The following is a 20,986-nucleotide window of genomic DNA, read 5'->3' on the forward strand; positions in this document are numbered from 1 at the left end:
GAAAAATGCTTAAGGGAGTATTCTTGTCTAGAAATTTGAAAAAATTCACAATTTTTTTCTTCATGTAGTTAATGCATTTAAGAATATACCCTAGAAAGGGCTTATCGAAAATCCTATTATTCACCGAATTAGAGCCATTTTGGTGATGCGATATCTAACCTGATACGGCCATAACAATGAACTTCAAACGCGTTTTTCTCGAAACTAGTTTTTTCAAACTGGCGTACACGATATCTCAAGTTCTACTGAACCGATTCATGTCGAATTTACATGGATACAATCTGCAGGCGCATATACCTCTAAAAATAATATTTTTTTAAATTTAATATTTTTTTAAAAATTGGAAAGCTTAAGAAAAAAAACCGTTTTGAATCGCAATTTGTTTTTCAAACGGCCGCCATTTTGTCAAAAAAGATGTTTTTGACATGCCCGAGGTTCATGCGATAGCGGCATCTTTACTGATTAGGAATCTGTTCGTTTTTGTTTTGTTTCAGATAATCAGAAGGGCTGGAACCGTGTACGCCATGGCACAATTTTTTTCAACCCTCTCACTTCATCAGCTCATAACTATTCTAATATAATATTTTTTCTCTGTACATTTTTTTTTTTGTTCAAAGATAGATGCACAAATAATGATATAATGGATAGTGAAAATATTCTTTTTTTTATTTTTACGGAGCTCGGAGAAACGTCCGAAATTCGTGTCTCTACACTAGAATATCCCCTTAATGACAGATATAATGTACATAAAGGCATACAGCATGCCGAGAAAAACGCAGATGAAAATTTATTCCACCGTTGAGCTTTACACATTTCACCCAACATGATATAGGTTTTTTTTTATACTGTTACGGCCCGCAGCGGTCCATACTGTCGGATTCAAAAAAGGGGAAAAAAGAGAACACGTGTTGAATTATCAAACACTTTATTCGCAAAACTACAAAATTACACAAAAACACACACACACTTCACATGATGAATTCTGCAACATATCCTGGATTCGCAACTGGAAAACGCAAGAATAATTAATGCATAATCTTATTGTTAGGTACTTACCCGTTCTATCATGAACATTCGCGATTACAAGTAAAAACAATAACATTGAAGCATCAAAACAATAACAATCACATTGTCAAGATCAGGAACGAATGGAAACGAACCTGCTATAATACAAAGCACCATTGTTTATAGCAAATATTCTAGAATAAACGAGCAAAAAAGCAACAATAGAATTTACTGTAGAGTGTACCGTATAAATAGGACACGGAATGTTCAGTACATGGTTCAGTTGCGAATGAGCGAAGTGAAATAGTGAGATTGGGAACCATCTAGTGTTCTTAAATTGAAGTGTTTGGTCGATCGAAGTACCAAAAGGGGAGTGTTCGGGAAGTGTTCGATTCCAGTTTCGAGTCTACCAGTCGTCGATTTTCTCCCGTAACACATACCATCACTGAAAAATTCTTCCAACTTTTTTCGGACCCAGAATGCGATAGCTACCTTCACCTCATTGTCCGAGCCGTAATGATTACACTTAAGGTATCTCTTAAGTACAGAAAAAAAATATAAATCGCAAAGAGCAAGGTCGGAAGAAGAATAAGGAGGGTGTTCGAACTTCAGGTTTTTCAGGCATCTCCAGTCGCACGCAAAGTGTGTGGATGAGCGTTGTCGTGTTGCAAGAAAATGGACTCGACGTCGGAGGTGTTTCAATGTCTGTCTATACTGCATTTTCGACGACTTTGCGACGATTATCCTCTGTGAGGCAGCGATTGATCGTCTGCTGCGTGTTTTGACAATAATTAATCACGAAATTTTATTACCCATCGGTTTACAGTAGACCAATCAACAGTATAGTCACAATAAACAGCCTGCAAACGACAATTAATATCATGGGGATTCGTTTTCTCAACACTTAAAGATTCGGAACAGTGCGTTGTTTAAATCGCGTTGGCAAGCAGCGCCTTCATACCGTGAAGATGTTTGGAAGAGAAATAGTACTCCCAATGCCACCAGGCGCGCTTTTGAAGTTTATTTAGTTTGTCTTCTACTAATGTATGTGAAATTCTTATCTGTCTACCCTCTTATTTATTTGTTAACAGATAAAATAATTAACCCTCGTAGGTAATGAAAGATTTTCCGAGCAGGCATGGTTGCTGAGAGAAAATTCAAATCATTCAATTTTGAATTTATCACAGCTTTTGATATCAAATGCAATTTCTGTACCAAGTGAAAGCCGTACTACTTACGTTTTCGTGTGGAGCGGCAACGCCTAGTTCTTTCAACAACTCTTTGAACTGTGTATTCTCCAAAGCATCTCGCTGTGGTGTCATGATAGGTACAAGGGGTACCCCATCATCCGGATCCTCGGAGCCGGCCTCATAGTCGTCGCATGCTTCCGAGAAAGATTCCGCTAACCATTCGATGGCTTCCTTCATAGATTCTTCGATTTCCGCCAGCAAATTGCGCAATCGCTTCGTATTGAGTGACGTTTTTGTGGGCACACATTTCTTTTTAACCGTTGTCTTCGTTTTCGATGGTTTGGCGGCTTTAGTTGCCTTCACAGGAATATTGGATTCTTGGTCGCTGTCCTCATCGGACATCGAATCCTCAGTGCTCATTCCCTCATTTGCCGCTGACGATTTCTTCGAGCGAAATTTTCGTGGTTTCACTTCGGATTTATCCGCAATCAGTCCGATTGTGACCATACGGTTCACTATCGCTTGCTTGGACCGCACACCGTCGAACTCACCGGTTATAATGGAAAGTACATTTTCGTTCAGGCGATGTTCTTCGTACAGTTGTCTCAATTGATCGTCTTGCTTCTGTGACCAGAGATTTTTGTTCAAAGCAGCAGCATTACTTTTCTTCGTCGGTGCTTTGAATATTAATCCGAGCTCCTTGAGCTTTTTGATAACTGAGCGACGTGTGCGCGTTTTATCTATCAAATTGTCCAATATCCAATCAATGACATCTGATAGGGAAAGAAAAGAAAGCAGAGAAAATTAGTCTATAGATACTAGACAAAATTTTAGAATACATTTTCGGTTTACGCTGCACAGTTGATGTTACGAACGACAACCGGTCAGCAAGTAACGGTAGCGAAATTGTTAATCCATCTACCTTCGAAACTCCCTCGAAAGAAGCACGTTACACTGAGTAGCGTAACTGTCATGTGAACTGTCAGCTTTGCTAGACATCAAAATATAAACTTTATAAAGTGCTCGCGCTGAATTCATTGTAGATTTTCTTTGGCAAACTATTGTTTTTAACTTACAATTTATATAAATACTCAATACGGACAGTTTACGTGAAGACTAAAAATGTAAGAAACCTAAAACTATGTCATGCAATTATGAATTTATGAATAATACTAATTTCAGCTTGAAGCTTACTACAAACAAATACACGAGTTTGCTTTTGAGAGTCCGAATCGTGAACGTCTTCGTGACAGTTGACCTGAGTAGGAAGAAGAAAACATTTCCCAAAGGGGGATGTTCCTCATCAAACATTAATATCTTTTATTATCATATTTTATTTATTGATATGAATAACATTATTGGCAACGAGAACAAGTTTGAGGTATTTTAAATACGATCCAGATCAAGCATTTTGAATGACGTCCAATCAGATCAAGCCAAGAGAGAAAATCATAAAATCAAAAAATAGAAATCTGATATCCAATTCGAGGTAGTTTTCTTTTGTTTGCGGATCACTGTCTTCAAGAAATAAAGGCATCCGAACTCGGCTGATAAGTACCGTTTTGTCTCAAATGCCGAACAGTCTCAAATTCCGACCACTTTATTTTCAAACGAAAATTTACTACACTTTAATGTTAGAAATAATTGAATAATGATAACCATGACATTCTGTGCAGTATAGGCTTCATTTTAAAATCATTTACAGCAATTATATTCAACCTGCTCTTCTGGTTGCCACATATGGTGTTACTTTATTTGAATCTATTCTTTATATGTAACAATAAAGAAAATCTAAGAACACATTAACTATTTTTTGACGTACGAGAAGTAGAAATCTATTTATGAAATAGAAATAGCAACTTCTACGGACAATGTGGACAGATAAAATATTGCAATTAGACCTTCACCCGTTTTGAAATTTATTAAGTATAAACACGTTATTCGTGATTTCACAGCATTCATCATCATCAGTCATCAGTCTAGTGACCAGACGGCAGCGAGATTTTCCAAATACCCGTTCTCATGGCCGAGAGATTAGTTTAGTTTCCTTTCTCCAAGGCTAGAAGCGAATAAACTGATAAATTTAAAAGCCTCTATAATTTAAACCATGATCATCATTATTCACAGTCTCGCTGCAGCTAGTAGACAGTAGTTTTTCTCAATGCCGATGTCAGGCACAGCAATTTTGCTTGATACAAACGAAGAATGAACGATAGATATCGTAGACAGTGGTGCAATTTTGTTCGGTGGAGGCGTCGATTTTTTATGCCGTCTTGTGGAGAGTGTTTCTGTAGTTTTGTACCACACCATTTCTGCATCTGTACTGGGGCGTAAGTTTTAAACTTCAAAAACGAGAGCATTGCATGCGGGAATATCTCTTTGCCGACTGAACGAAATTATATGACAATCACTTTCGAACGATAAAAGTTGTATGGGTGATGTTTGTTACTTTGTGACTCAAAAAAAATTTTTTTATAGCTCAAAAAAGCAAACTATTGAAATCAAAAAAATCTAAAAACATTAGTGAAATCACAAAAAAAATCTTTAAATATGCTTGAAAGTCCATCGAAGTCAAGATTGGTCAGCGGTTGATGTGTATCGTCGGGAGGCACTATAAATATTTTGCTCGTACTGGTCATCCTCACTTTCTATTTTGCTACCGTTTTGAACGGACGTTCAGAATTTTTCGCCTCGGAATGCATTCTCAGAATACGCGCGAAGTAAGCATAATGCAGAGCTTACAATGACGGGCAGGAGCAAAACAGAAGAGAGATATTAAACAGGACATACTGCGTCGGTTTTCATAGCGTTTAAGGAAATAGGTTGTGTATAACTGAACCATACATACAAATTGTTAATTTAATGGGTTATCAAACATATAACGATGGTGTAATCGCACCGCACAGTGTCTAGCGCGAGAAGAATATTCCCTATGCATACAATTCCTGCGTTGGCAATTAGGACATAAATCTCTTGTATTGTTCTCGCGAGAACAAGAATAAATTAATCATCACCCATCTTCAACTGCTTCTACAAATCTACGCAAACCGATCCTTTTTAGTGCCACCAAAACTAAAGAGATATTTTAAAAGTTTTGATGCATTCGAAATTAATATCCGAAGTAATCAAAGATGATGATGATCCAGCCTTCTTCCCCTACAGAGGTTTGAATCGGACGAGTTATCTAAAAGATTTTTTTATCGACATTGAAATCAGTTAAGCAAAAAAAACCAACTGATTTCATTTACAGATATAAGTTAAATAAATTGCAATGTCAACCGAACACCAATATTCAGTCTCGTCCGCCACAGAGCCAATACGGTCCCGACAAGGTCCTTGCAGCCAAATGGTCCACCAAGACACAAGTGGACCAGTGGACAAGTGGAGACAAATCATAACTCAAGAACGAAAAAAAACACCTCTCTGGTATTTAGATATGTTATGTGAAAAAACCTCAGCTGCTAAGAAAAAATATAAAACAATATGGCGTTCTTGGTCCCGAGACCATGTAAACTATAAAAAACATATGCAATCAATAATTACGGAAACAAATCTTTTCAAAAAAGACTAGCTAATTGGCTTTAATTTGGTAAGTCGATCATTTGAATCGGTTCAGTTCAAAAGTTATGAATTTTTGGAAAAAAAAGGGGAAAAAGTTGATTCACTCTAAAATGGAAATGGACATCTTAATGAAAAAATAAATACGAGTCTAATATTTTGTGATATGGAACAAAACTGTCACTTTTCACGAAACAACAATGAACAATGTGGTTGTGTCTTAGACATATTTAACATTTATTATTTTTGTTTGCGGCCCGCGGCACCATGACTAACACGTGTTTGTGGCCCCTCCGAGAAAAAAAAGGTTGAGTACCGTAAACCAGGGACAAATTGATCACGATTTTCAGAAAAATGTAAATATTTCCGAAATGTTTTGATGAAATTATACCTAATTATTTTTAAAACCAGTACTGGTGCTTAGGTCACAAAACGTTAGATCGATAATTCAAATGTTTGAAGATATCAAAGCTGATTTAATCCACCTAAAGAAGTAGTCGTGCCTTTCTCATATCTCAATCTAAAGTTTGAGCTGCAGTTCATTCTGGACCGTTCGGGTTATCATACTGCGGCCATAAACCCTTGGCATGATCACCAATGAGCTAGTATCGACAAACCATGAAATTCGATATGTCGCATAGAATAAGCTGGGTGTGAATTAATATGTTCAACGTCTATTAATATCGTTTTTATTTGTTGAAAAAATGTTTCTTTGCCATGCTTAAAAATGAAAACGAAAATACGGTCCAGAAAAAGATTAACTTTTATCAAATTTAATAAACGATTCTATGAGAACCACTAACGAAAAAAAATCTACAGGTGATTATTGAATATTTCACATAAAAAAGTATTATTAGGCTGTCAAAAAATTCCTGCGGTATTTTTTTTGAATTTTCATTTGTTCATAAAATTAGTTACAATCATCTGTTTTAAGTCAAATATGCGCCGTTTTGTTCGATGACTTGTTCCCAACGAGATGCCAACTTCATAATACCCCTGTTATAGAAGCTCGCTTCCTTATTGGCAAAAAACTCAGATAGCCAATTTTCACAGGCCTCTTTTGTGGCTAACTTCTGACTACCTAGCTCGTTCGCCATGGACAAAAACAGGTGGTAGTCACTTGGTGCAAGGTCCGGACTATACGGCGGATGCAAAAGAACCTCCCATCCGAGCTCCCGGAGCTTCTGGCGCGTCACCAAAGCTCTTGGCCGATGCTACGGCTGCTACTATGCCGGTCTTTCTCGGCTAATTCAGCGATTTTGTCGCAATTTTCGACGACAGGTCTTCCGGAGCGTGGCGCATCTTCGACGACCTCTACACCAGAACGAAAACGCTGAAACCATCGTTGTGCGGTGGAAATTGAAACTGTATCGGGTCCATAAACTGCACAAATTTTATTGGCAGCTTGAGATGCATTTTTGCCTTTGTCATAGTAGTACTGTAAAATATGTCGGATTTTCTCTTTATTTTGCTCCATATTTGAGACACTATAACTCACGAACGACATAACCAAACAAAACACTGTCAAGGACTATATTAAAATACCTTTCCAACAAGATATAGTATGACTCGATACAATGAATACAACTAGAACTACGCGCTTACAACGACACCTCGCGGAAATACCGGAAATACTTTTTTGACAGCCTAATATATTGAATTGAATAATACCTTCGAAAATTTCAGTTTATTTTCAATAGTACGTCTGATCAATTTCACCTCGGTGATAAATTTGCCCCCAAATGACGGCACCGCTGATTTACACGTATCGATACAATCTATAATTTATAATACTTAGCATTTGGAAAAAAGTGACTGTCGAAATCAGCGATAAAATGTTTGTGTTACCTAATTTCGTAAAAAAAAAGGCATGAGTTATTTTTTATGTTTTTGTAGTTATTTTGACTTTTTTTGTTTGCTGTTTCCATGTTAAATGCTAGAAAAGGTAAGAATCTACTATAAATGGATGAACAGATGATCTTTTATTTTATTTTTTTTATTTTACGTTTACATTTAAAAATAGTTAGTAGATGTCCATACACACAGTGGACAGTGGATCTTCCAATAAATAAATTGTTTGTGATTTTTTATTGAGTTAACGACGCCTGAGAAATGGCGTGAAATATGTAAAAAATGGATTTATCAATACAGTTCAAAGTTATCTTGAAGGAGTCTTAAACACTAGTACAGAATGAGTTATTTTGGTTTTTCCCTTTTCTTTGATTTATTCCATTTTTACCATTTACAATTCAGAATTTGCATTTGGTCCGCTCTTTCGAAAATTAAATCGTACGCGAAGGGGTTAACCTAAACTAAGCCTGAAGTTAGTAACACCAATTACCCACGGTAACTCGGGATTAGTAACTAACGAACCAGCGAAATCCAATTCATTCCAGCAGAACCTAACCGACCTCAGCAAATGTTCAAAATCTCTTTGAATATTTTTTTAATCTTTTCATTTTTGTGCCACTGTATTTCTCGTATTCTCTCGTATTATTGATTTGTAGTTTCATTCGTGAATGAATTGCAAAATTTTCATATAGAATCTCCCATTTTACGTTGGGAGTTATCAATTTCATGAAACTACAGGTCGGACTCGATTATCCGGAGACTCAATTATCCGGGATTCGATTATCCGGAATTTTAGATTCGATTATCCGGAGTTTTTTTTTACCTGTATTATAGTGACTTTCAACTCATTTGGCTGGCCCGTCACTTTTACTTCCATTTTTGGAAGAATGTCGGGAGTGAGAATTGAACTCGTGACCTTTAGCGTGAGAGGCATGGATGTTACCACTACGCCAGATCGCCTCCAATTATCCGGAGTATTTTATTTTTGATTTTCGGAAATTTTGAATAATTTGTATAATAATTCTATATTGGATAGCTAATATGGGTATCAAAAGAAAGGGCTTGACTAGTAGAATGCAGTTATCTATGAAAAATGCAAATCTAAGATGGCGGCTACTATAAAATGGCGGATTGCATATTTTCTCACAACACCATCAATATGGGTATTAAATGAAAGGGCTTGACTAGTAGAACACAGTTATTTATGAAAAATGCAAATCCAAAATAACCGCTACCGCAAGATGGCGCCATATATATTTTTTTACAACCCCATCAATATGGGTATCAAATGAAAGGGCATGACTAGTAGAATACGGTTATTTATGAAAAATGCAAATCTAAGATGGCAGCCACTAAAAAATAACGGATTTCATATTTTCTCAGAATCCCATCAATATGGGTATCTAATGAAAGGTCTTGACTAGTAGAATACAGTTATTTATGAAAAATTCAAATCCAAAATGGCCACCACCACATAATGGCCACCACCACATAATGACCCCATATATATATTTTTCAGAACCCCATCAATATGGGTATCAAATGAAAGGGCTTGACTAGTAGAATACAGTTATTTATGAAAAATGTAAATCTAAGATGGTGGCCACTACAAAATGGCGGATTACCTATTTTCTCAGAACCCCATCAATATGGGTATCAAATGAAAAGGCTTGACTAGTAGAACACAGTTATTTATGAAAAATGCCCAAAAATGTATCAAAAGAAAGTTCTCGACTAGTAGTACATAGCAGATAATGAAAAATCCAATTTAAAGATGGCCGCAGTCCCCAAACAACTGATTACTTTTTGAATGTTTCATTTAGCTTGACCTGTTTTTATGTATGTTTGAATGTTTGTTGGGTTGTCCCATATTAATATAAAATTGACCCCGTTCCTGTTGAATGATTGATCTGAAATTTGGAACATACATTCAATTCTACTGTCATTATAAAACTGCGTATTCCATAATCTTGAAAAATTCAATTTGGCCGGCGTAAAAAAATGGCTTGATTTGGAGAATACACTACACTATGAACAACATAAATTCGAAAAGGTCGCCGCGTGAATTTTCACCAGGAATTGTTTATATCGATTTTTTTTCCAACATATATATTTTATCAAGGCACATATGGCGTTAGCCTGACGGGCCGGGAGTTCAATATTTTGACAATTTTTGTCTTACGACTATGTTAGTAATATGTAACCGATAACTCGCGGTTGGCTCGAGATTAGTATTACAAAGATTCTCATAATTGGGATGTTGCAGTCTCCAGTACTATGTATGTGTGGCCGACACGGGTACTTCCTATTGGGGTGCAACTGATCATTAATCAGCCAGTTTGAAGCAACAGAGTCCGAAACAAAAAAAAATCTGTAACTCTGTTTTTTTTCATCAAAGATGATCGTCTATCACCTCCCGAGAGAATCTGGATAAATTAATGGTGAAATGGAGAAAGGTGTTTTTGACTTTAAGGGGATGAATCAAAAATAAAATTCATGCGAAAAAGCAAATAAAGAAAAAAATGTTTTGACTCGATTATCCGGAGGATTCGATTATCTGGAGTGAAAAAAAATCAAATCCTCTGGATAATCGAGTCCGACCTGTATTACGCTTTCAAAGAAATGCTTTATCTTGAAATCTTTCGGCTCCCTTTTGTGCGTTTTCTAAAAATAATCGTTTCACTTCCAGAGATTTTGCTTCTCTAAGAATGAGAATTTCGAATTCGTTGAAGTAACTAGCTCAACATTTTTATTGATGCTCCTCCTAACATTGGGGTTTCCAAACGAGTTCCTCAAACCTGTCCTTTCCAAAAATTGTGCTGTTACAGATAATATTTTTTCTGGAGCATAGAAATCATTTTTTATAAAAAAAACCATGAAAATCCCCAAAACATCCCATACTTTCGCTTCAGTTGACAGTCGTGGAAGGATATCTAAATAACTTTATGATTATATCGTACCTCTCTATCTGCTTGCTCCCGGGAACATATCTGCCAAATGCCTGCAAAAGCAGCGCGAAAAGCCGTCCACTTTTGCGATGTTTACCCTTCGAAAAAACTAACTTCACCTATAGGCAAACAACATATACAGGCAAACCTTTTTTTGTGCGGGGGATAGGGACCGCACAAATAAGTCGCATAAAAAATCGTGCAAAACTTCACCAGCAGCTTTAAAAAATCGTGTTCGGTACACATTTTGAAAAAAACCTTTTTTTGTGCGGTAGATAGGGACCACATAAAAAAAGCTTCCCCCAAGAAAATAACTCAAATCCACGCCATTCACCGTTCAATTTCTATTTGTTTCCCTGCTTTGCGATGGGACACTTTGCCTTTTCGGTTGCGCGGTTTCGATGGCATATTTATATCGATGGCATCGAAAAAAAAACTAAATGGACGATAACTTCGTCAAATCTGCTTCTTTTCATACACCGCACAAAAAAAAAATCGCAAAAAAAACCGCACAAGAACAGAAAATCGCAACAAAAAAAAAATCGCACAAAAACAGGTTTAAGTGTACTGGAAAACCATCAGAGTCCAATTAGTCCAATACATTGTTTTGCTATCATTAACTTTCTATTTACTGCAATAATCAAAATTCTAATTGGAGAAATTTAATTTTTTTCAGACTGACGAAATTCCCTGATATTCCCTGACATTTTTTGAATTTAAATTTTCGTGAGTCATCAAACATATGAAGGGTAAAAAGTAACAGGAATAAGGTGATTAGTATGATGTTTTTCCTTCAAAACCGTTCAACGTGTAGATTATATTATTTATCATTATTAACATTTCCGTTCAATTCTTTTATTCAACGTCACGTTTTGTTCGAGGAATTAAGTTGCTTCCTACTATTATTTGTTGAAATTATCGCTTTGACATGACAAACGATTTGAGTTAAAATCTAATGGTATTCAGATAAACACGATTTCTGAGGCAAAAAAAAAACAAACTACATCAAAACACATATGGGGGCATGGCATCGCGTATTGCTGTGGAGGCAGTTATTTGTTGGTAACAAAATTAATGCATTGTATTGCACAAAGAGGAACTTTCGCGAGATATGGTCTTTACTGTGTGAGCAACCCCGAAGTGAGGGCGTGTGCAGCAAAAAAAAAGAACTACCCTGTCCGCTAGAAAATTCGCTAAATTCGTTTTCGCCAGCAGAAACTTATTCCCGTGACAGTGATAGATGTTCTCCCGGTTCGTACATATATACATGCTGGATGTTCTTGTTTTGCTTGAGCTCCAACAGTACTATTTTGCAACCAAGGGTGGACCGAAAGGGCACAATCAGCGCATTTTTCCATGCTCAACACAATTCATTGCTGTCAACCTAAAGTAGCAATTGTACAGTGTAATGCCGTTCCTCATGAATAAGATGTATTGCGTAGACTCTTTGTGGAGCTTTTTACATGACACAATTAGAAGAATAGGAAAACAACGTGTTGTTATATAATCATTTTGAAATTATGACATTCACGGTATTCAGTTTTCTTAGACAATACAAATCTTAGATAAAGAACATTGCGGTTACAATTCATAAGCATAACCACCGGGTGCCTCAGAGATTGTTTTCTGTAACAATTTCTCATCTGCTCATAATAAAACCGACAAGTATTCTTAGTGTAATGTTTGGATTAGAGATTCCGGTCTTACGGTAATCGTGTTGTTGACTGTCAGTCGCAACGTTTCTTATTCCGAAAAATTTAGAAAGCTAATGTCCAACACCAGGGCCCGAAATCTTCGAAGGTGACTCATTTATCACCGACTCTACGGCAGTCGCCGCCAACAAAAAAATTAATGGGTTGTATCTTGGACACGACCGCAGTTTTCGACGTAGAACTACGGAATTATATTATTCAATCCACTTGTTTATCACTTCGGATATTATTTTAGAATGCATCGAAATTTTTGTAATAACTTTTTAGCTATTTAGTTTTTTATTACTTCAGTAGACTCGAAAGAGTCGAAAGCTATCAGCACTTCTCGTTTATTTGGTTCAACTCGCATCAGACTTTCTCTTTCCCACTCATATATCGATCACAAACTATGAACCCTTTTGCTCCTTTATTCTGCTTCAGATGTGATCGAACCCCACAACATTCAACAGTAATATCTATATTCCAAAAATCTGGATACTCTTCCATATCCGCACTGGTACAAAAAAATTTCGTATGCTGCTCTTCTTTGTCGTAGCACACCTCGCTACAGAGGGTTTCCTCTCCGTGTATCGAGCTGTGTGTGTATGTGTGTGAAATCAGCATTAGGCATGAATGATATCCGCTCGTTGTGTTGTGCTAGCTCACTCGCATCTGTGTTTTCATTCTATCCTATTTTTGGTTTCCGCCTCTAGCCTTGAGAAGGGCCCTTGTGGAAAGAAACTCTATTCTATACTCTTCCTTCACCCAACAAGAAAACAATCCTCTCCCACTCGACGCTCTGCGGCAGTCGTGTTGCTTCGATGACCACCAAACGAGAAGTGGTGTAGCTTCAATTCCATTCCATTCTTTGTTTTTGAGAGGCTTTAAACTTTGTAGCTTCAAATCGCAGATGGCTTATTTAAACCAAATATGTTGAAAACGGGCAGAAACGAATGTATCAGTTTCTCGTTATTGACAGCTCTGTTCGGGAATGCACACAAATCGGCAGAACAAATGTATGGGAAAATGAGAATGCTTCCAGTTTTCATTAATTTATGCTGTTTAGGTATTAGTGGATTGTATTGTATAGTATATCAAACAAACCTTAGAGAATTTCCAATTTCATTGGTGTGCAAAGTATCAGAATTTGTTTGCTGTGAAAATAGTTATTATCGTTAACTTTATTTCACAAAAACGTGACCAGTTTTCTGATTTGGCACCCTTCCAGAAAGACGTAGTTCTACGTCAAAAATGACTAGACTAGAAAATAAATTGACTAGCGTTGACTAGCGAGGATGACTGGTGAACTAGTCCAGTCAGTGGTTATTTTAACTGACTCGACTAATGAATACAAATCTGCCTCTTCATTCAACTGACTTCAATCCACATTTCCATTTCCCCCTGATTCTAACTTTGTAGCCGCATACACACGTCCATATAAAGAGGAACGAAAACTTGATTCCTTGATTCCTTGATAAGTCGTGTCCTCATATGTTATCGACTCGGGCATCAAAAAGAAGTTGGAAAGTAAGGTAACTTCCACAATGAAGCGAGAAACTTTGCTCTCATGTCACTCGTCGCGTGGAATAAGGGGGAATGCTCAACAGTGCAAAGGTGAATCAGAAGTAGCGGATGCACTATAGCCAGTGCGGGTTGACTGGGTTCAATATTTCGTGTGGTGAAGGTGTAGCGGCGGGAGAAAAACGTGGGTTATCGATTCAATACACAATCTCTGATGTCAGAACAATAGAGAAACGGAGGGACGCCAAAGATGCGATAGAACGGGCGAAACCCGAAGTGTCAACGACGGTACCATGTACTCGAGTGGGAAGTTAAGCGCTTGTGTAGACAAAACAAGAAAGCGTGGGCTGATTCCCTAGCCAGCGAAGGCGAAAGACCCAACCGGTGACATCTGTTCCCTGTATGAAAGTTCACGACAACTTAATGGAGCTATGATGAATAAAAAGACGCCTATAAAGGTCGTAACTGATCAATTGTTAACCGACCTCATAAGCCAGTTAAAACGCTGGTACAAACAGTTGCTCGAACTGCCGATAGTCAACCAGCAACAAAGGGCTTTGAAACAGACGCATTCACTTGCGCAAGCACGGAAGCTCCATTATTGCAGGAGACTGAATCACCAATCCGACGTATGAGCCGACCATGCACTCGTCGTACAAACATCGTAAACATCATTATTAAGGTTCCCAAGGAGGAAGAGCCGTCTATATACGACAATGGCAATGTATAATTCTGTTATGTACTGTTCTCAAAGTACTGTGCCAAGTTATTCTGGATGAGATTCAGGTGAAGGTCGACACTCCAACGACTGCAGGCGGAGTTTCGAGCTGGTGGATCCTCTAGCGACCACAGTTCAAAGCGATAGCTGCTGGTCGCTGGTCGCCTTTGATTGAAGTCTTTCACATTGCCATTATGTTCCCCCTCTGGAGCCCAGCGATATTAGGTGGATAAGCAAATGATTGATGATTGTTTGAATTATTTGCCTTAATGGACAATATTGAAACTTCTTGAAACTAAGCCTTCTGTCACGTCCAGCTGCCCGTATGGACTCTTTATATTCTCTCCCAAGGATGGCTCAATTTCAGCCTTTCTATAATAGCTAGTAAAGGAAAACACACTTGTAGGTGACCTAACGAGACGGCGTTTATTAGCTCGGTTCTGACCTACTTCCCTAGCTCCAAATGGCAAACTGAACACAAAACAAATGACAGCTGTCATAATGACACATATAATCAACAAGAGTTTGAACACAGCAGTGGAACTCCATACAATTCACTGACTAAAAAGTGTCCACATTTTCATCGCTTGTTTACGTGAAGAATATAATTTTTTCAGGCACACTTGATTTGAGAGTGTATGGATTTCTAGCTGTCTTGACGCAAGGTCTTTAATGAAGAATGCTAAGATGGGAAGGTTTATATAAACATGTTTATAATTACATAAGTTTATTCAAGTATTAATATTGCCCTTTTTCAACTATTCAGTGTAATTTTATCAAAATTTGAAAGAGAAATCAAAAAAGAAATGTTTTTTCTTGACTTGGGACTACGTCTAACCGGAGTATATAGGGGGTAAAATGAAAACCCAAACACAGAACATACAGGAAAAAATGAAAGATTCCAAATGCTTATAACTCGAACATTTTTTACTCATGTTGCGAAAGATGTTTGCATCAATTGATACGGAATATTTCTACGTTTCTATCGCAATTAATAAAATGTTATTTTTCATTAGATAAACAATTGAATAACTGTGAAATGTCAAGCGTTATCTAAACGCTCTAACTGCCTAGTTTTGATTGGCCCGATTTACGGTTTCCCGAACACAGACTTCAAAATCAGTGTACCTGCGGGAATCCGCTTAACAAACATACATGCAAGTAGGGGGTATTTTTGTTCCAACCGAGCTGTGTTTCTCTAACACGGACTTCGAATCAATGTGTCTGTGGGAATCCGCTTTGCAAATACATGAAAGTCGGGGGTAATTTAGTTTCGACTGGAATGTGTTTCCCTAACAAACTTTAAATCCAAGGAGCGTGGGGAAATTGGCATTACAAATTCATGCAAGTGGGGGGCATTTTTGTTCCGACTGAAATTTGTTTCCTTAACACAGACTTCAAAACCAAGATGTCATCATACCAAACGTGAAAGGACTGTCATTAAATTTACTTGCAACGAAGTACATAATTTATCACAATGCATGAATTGACCTCACAAGGCACTACACAATCTTTTTACTCACAAAGCAAATATGTTGAATTCAATTGAATTCGGAAATTGTTTCATTCAATCAAAAATGTAATCAATACAAACAAATGATTGCTAACCTAAGGAAGTCCCACGTCAACCTTGCGGTTATATCATAGATATAACCCACCCATTTTTTCAAATTTTTTTTTGAGATGGTTATGAAATTCATATCATCCTTTGCTTTATTATTTACCCCCCATTATTTGTAAATTTTTTCTGTTTTTCGGCTTTTGACCTATCATTTTGACAATTCAATTTGAGAGGTTTAAAATTGCGACAAGATAGAAATCTGGTATGGAAGAGCGAAACGTGGAAAATTTTCTAAGCTTTATAATTAAAGTTTTTCTGTATTATTTAATTTCTGAGTTTGTTTGAATGAACGATTGAATTTTATTCATAGAAGAATAAGATTTTATTTGATTTGTCGATTTTTGAAATCGACTCAATGGTTGAAAAGTTATGACGTTTTGGAAGAAATCTTACTTACTTAATAATACTTAAAAGGCCCAAGTGGCATGTGCTGTACACAAAAGTCGTCTCCATTAACATGAATTTTATATTTTTTTTCCAATTCTTAACTTTCAAATTTATTCCAAGGATCAACATATCATATCTTTCTATTAATCCGCAAATATGCCTAGTAGTAACTTAAAAAACCAAACTCAAACGACAAAAAGAGTCTTCGATTGTATGTTTTTTTATATATTTTTTACAATTTTACAGTACACATTCGCTTATTGGCGCTTTTTTAGTTGAAGTGCTATTTAATTGGCGGTTCGCTAGTTGGAGCACGCGCCAATCAAAAAGCAGTCATCCGTCATAATTGAATGCTGTTATGTTATGTTATGTTATGAAGCGGCTCAGACGGTGGCCTCATTAACGGCCAGGAAGGTTCTGCTGTGTGTTTGGTGGGATTGACAAGGAATAATCTATTATGAGCTGCTTCCCGATGGCCAAACGCTCAATTCGGACCTGTACTGCCAACAACTGGACCGCTTGAAGGTAGCACTCATGAAGAAGAGGCCATCTTTGATAAACAGAGGCCGCATTGTCTTCCATCAGGACAACGCCAGGCCACACACTTCTTTGGTGACGCGCCAGAAGCTCCGGGAGCTCGGATGGGAGGTTCTTTTGCATCCGCCGTATAGTCCGGACCTTGCACCAAGTGACTACCACCTGTTTTTGTCCATGGCGAACGAGCTAGGTAGTCAGAAGCTAGCCACAAAAGAGGCCTGTGGAAATTGGCTATCCGAGTTTTTTGCCAATAAGGAAGCGAGCTTCTATAACAGGGGTATTATGAAGTTGGCATCTCGTTGGGTCAAGTCATCGAACAAAACGGCGCATATTTGACTTAAAACAGATGATTGTAACTAATTTTATGAACAAATGAAAATTAAAAAAAAAAATACCGCAGGACTTTTTTGACAGCCTAATGTCACATTCACTATTCAAGGAAGTTAATGATACTTATATTTTGTAGCATCAATCCAAATGCAGTAATGCCAATTATTATTATAGCCGCACTCAAAGACATGAAAAACAACAAGAAAAACGCGAGCTTTGAAATTTGTGAACTATCGTTGTATTACTTCAGCCATTCCATGCCGAACTGATATAAAGGGTGTGTCACATCAAATTGCATCACGGAAAAAACGCTGTAGAAATTCACCCAGTAGACCGATCCTTTTGAAAATTTTAGACAGTAAAATAAAAACTATTAAACAACTTTTGGCATTTTCTTTTTATTCATACTTCGAGCCCAAGCCCGTATGCTCGCACCTTTCTCTTTACCCCGTCCATAAGATTCTGTACAACGTCAGGTTGTAGTTTTTTTTTAACAGAAATCCATTTTCTCTTGAAGTCCGCCTCCGATTTGACAATTTATGGGTTCTTCCGGAGGGCCTGCTTCATAATCGCCCAATATTTCTCTATTGGGCGAAGCTCCGGCGCTTTAGGCGGGAAGGTGACCCCGTTGGCTTCGTACCACTCCAACACGTCCTTTGAATAGTGTCACGAAGCGAGATCCGGCCAGAAGATGGTCGGGCCCTCGTGCTGCTTCAATAGTGGTAGTAAGCGCTTCTGTAGGCACTCCTTAAGGTAAACCTGCCCGTTTACCGTGCTGGTCATCACGAAGGGGGCGCTCCGCTTTCCGCAAGAGCAGATCGCTTGCCACACCATGTACTTTTTGGCAAACTTGGATAGTTTCTGCTTGCGAATCTCCTCCGGAACGCTGAATTTGTCCTCTGCGGAGAAGAACAACATGCCCGGCAGCTGACGAAAGTCCGCTTTGACGTAGGTTTCGTCGTCCATTACCAGGCAATGCGGCTTCGTCAGCATTTCGGTGTACAGCTTCCGGGCTCGCGTCTTCCCCACCATGTTTTGCCTTTCGTCGCGGTTAGGAGCCTTCTGAACCTTGTATGTACGCAGGCCCTCCCGCTGCTTGGTCCGCTGGACGAATGAACTTGACAAATTCAGCTTATTTATTTATTTATTCATTTCGTCAAACAAATGTAGACTACACACTTATACACTAATGTTACAATGTTTTCTTAGGTTAAATATTATTTTTGCGGTACATGTTTCTTTTTAGCTGTTTTTTATTCATTGTTGTGTCAATTATTTCGCAGTGCTGATTGTATATACGCATCATGCGATCGATAGGGGCGTTATTTGCATAATTTGTTCTGGATGTTTTGGTTAGAAACAAATTTCGCGTTCTTAGTTGACGCCTAGGTACATAGAAATTTAGTTTTTCTAGTAATTCAGCTGACTGTACTCGTTGCGAAATTAGGTCATTAACAAAAGAAAGCATTGCAAATTCATGGCGTTCTTTTAGTGTTTGGATGTTTATGAGCATGCAGCGTGCTTCATATGAAGGAAGTGGAAATGAGGTCCAGTTGAGTTTACGAAGTGCAAATAGAAGAAACTGTTTCTGGACTGACTCAATGCGTTCTTCATGTACGACCATATACGGGTTCCAAACGATGTTACAGTATTCCAGAATAGGCCTTACATATGTAATATATAAAAGCTTTATTGTGTATGGGTCCTGGAAGTTATGTGAGAAGCGTTTGACAAAACTTAACACACTATTCGCCTTATTTATTACAGAGTTGTAGTGTTCTATGAATGTGAGTTTACAGTCCAGGACGACGCCTAGATCTCTAACTATTTCACATTTTTCTACATTTTGATTTCCAAGACATATTACAATATTTGGTACATGTTTTTTTCTGCTAAATGTTATAGAGTTGCACTTTTGCACATTCAGTGTTAGTAGATTTTTATCACACCAAGTATGGAATACATGTATTTCGTTTCGAAATGCTTCGATGTCGTTTTCATTTCCAATTTCCGCGAAAAGCTTCATGTCGTCGGCATACACAAGTACATTGATACGCTTGAGAACGAAGGAGATGTCATTAACGTACAGAATGAAAAGAAGAGGACCAAGATGAGAGCCTTGTGGGACTCCCGATGTGACTTTTACTGGATTTGAAAGAGAATTTTGAAAATGAACAATTTGTTCACGGTTTGTTAGATAAGAATTGAGCCAGTTTAAGAGTCTTTGTTCCATTCCTATTTTCTGCAATTTGAAGAGTAGTAATGGAATGTCGATGCGGTCAAATGCTTTACTGAAGTCAGTGTAAAGAGTTTCTACGTGTTTGCCATTTTCCATTGCATTCAAAATAAAAGTCACAAAAGCCAACAGATTAGTTGCAGTTGAACGGCCTTTGAAGAAGCCATGTTGCATACACGTAATTCTATTCTTTACTTGTTGGAAGACTTTTTCGTTGACTATTGCTTCGAATAGTTTAGGAATGCAAGAGATAATGGCAATTCCACGATAATTACGTACGTCAGATTTAGCGCCTGATTTAAAGATAGGTACCAAAAAAGATTGTTTCCATTTTTCTGGGAATATTCCAGTTTGTAGTGACATATTGAAAATGCAATGTAAGGGAAGGGTGAGTTCCTCAGCCAGGTTCTTTAGGAATATAGGTGCTATTCCGTCAGGTCCTGGTCCTTTTGTTCCGTCTAATTGTTTTTAGTGCATGGCATATTTCCTGTTGTGAAAGATAGTTCACCGATATGTCATTTGGATAATCCGGTAAAAATGAAAAGTAGTTCCGATCGCGATTTTCTTCGGAAAATGTGGTATATACTTCCTGAAAGAAATTTGCAAAGAGATTACAAATTTCGTTCGAAGAATTCCTCACATCCTCATCGAGATGCATCTGCGATGGGAAGTTATTGCTTTTGAGCTTAGACTTTACGTAATTAAAGAATTTCTTCGGGCATGATTTGACTTCAGTTTCGACCTTTCTATTGTACTCTTCGTGTGCACTTTTAATTGCAAAATTTAATTCTTAGGAAATATTTTGATATTCAAGCAAATTTTGATGACTTTTATCTATTTTGTATTTTTTATGTGCTTTTTGTTTTTTATTCTTTAGATTTCTTATTTGAACGTTAAACCAAATAGGATATTTGCTGGTTGAATTTCTTCGTCTTCTTTTCTTCGGCACAAATTCTGATATTATGTTATTCAGAATTTCGTGAAGAATATGTACAGTTAAGTTGACATCTCGTTCGCTGTTTAATGAAGTTTGCCATTCTATGGCTTGCAGGCTACATTTGATTGCTTCGAAGTTCGTCTTGTTATATTCCGGTACTTCTTCATACTCCCAGTCGATGGGCAATTGTCTATTATGTATAAAGATTGAGTATTCAATTGCTGTGTGAAATTTTTCATTTTTCCAAAGAGGAGTCATAGACTCATTCATACAAAAGTCGTCGGTGATGTTAGTGAATAATAGGTCTAGATAATATTTTTGGAAATTTTTTACATGATTTATTTGGACCTAGATGTGCAATTTCGTCAAATATATATTGTAGGGTTTCATTTTCCCCGACGACTGGGAGTAGAATGCATTCATTATCATTATCGGGAATGAAGTCTACTTTATTTT

General features: G+C 37.5%; 1 protein-coding gene across 1 annotated transcript in view; it reads right to left on the bottom strand.

Moving 5' to 3' along the window:
- The window catches only part of LOC129762449 (protein timeless homolog), a 223,112-nt gene that overhangs the window by 8,645 nt on the left and 193,481 nt on the right, over positions 1-20,986 (bottom strand). The window contains exon 14 of the mRNA XM_055760706.1: positions 2,244-2,968. Within this exon, the coding sequence (XP_055616681.1) occupies positions 2,244-2,968 (725 nt within the window). The remainder of the gene's footprint in view (positions 1-2,243; positions 2,969-20,986) is intronic.

The sequence above is a fragment of the Toxorhynchites rutilus genome, chromosome 1 (genome assembly GCF_029784135.1).
Source record: "Toxorhynchites rutilus septentrionalis strain SRP chromosome 1, ASM2978413v1, whole genome shotgun sequence".
Lineage (NCBI taxonomy): Eukaryota > Metazoa > Arthropoda > Insecta > Diptera > Culicidae > Toxorhynchites > Toxorhynchites rutilus.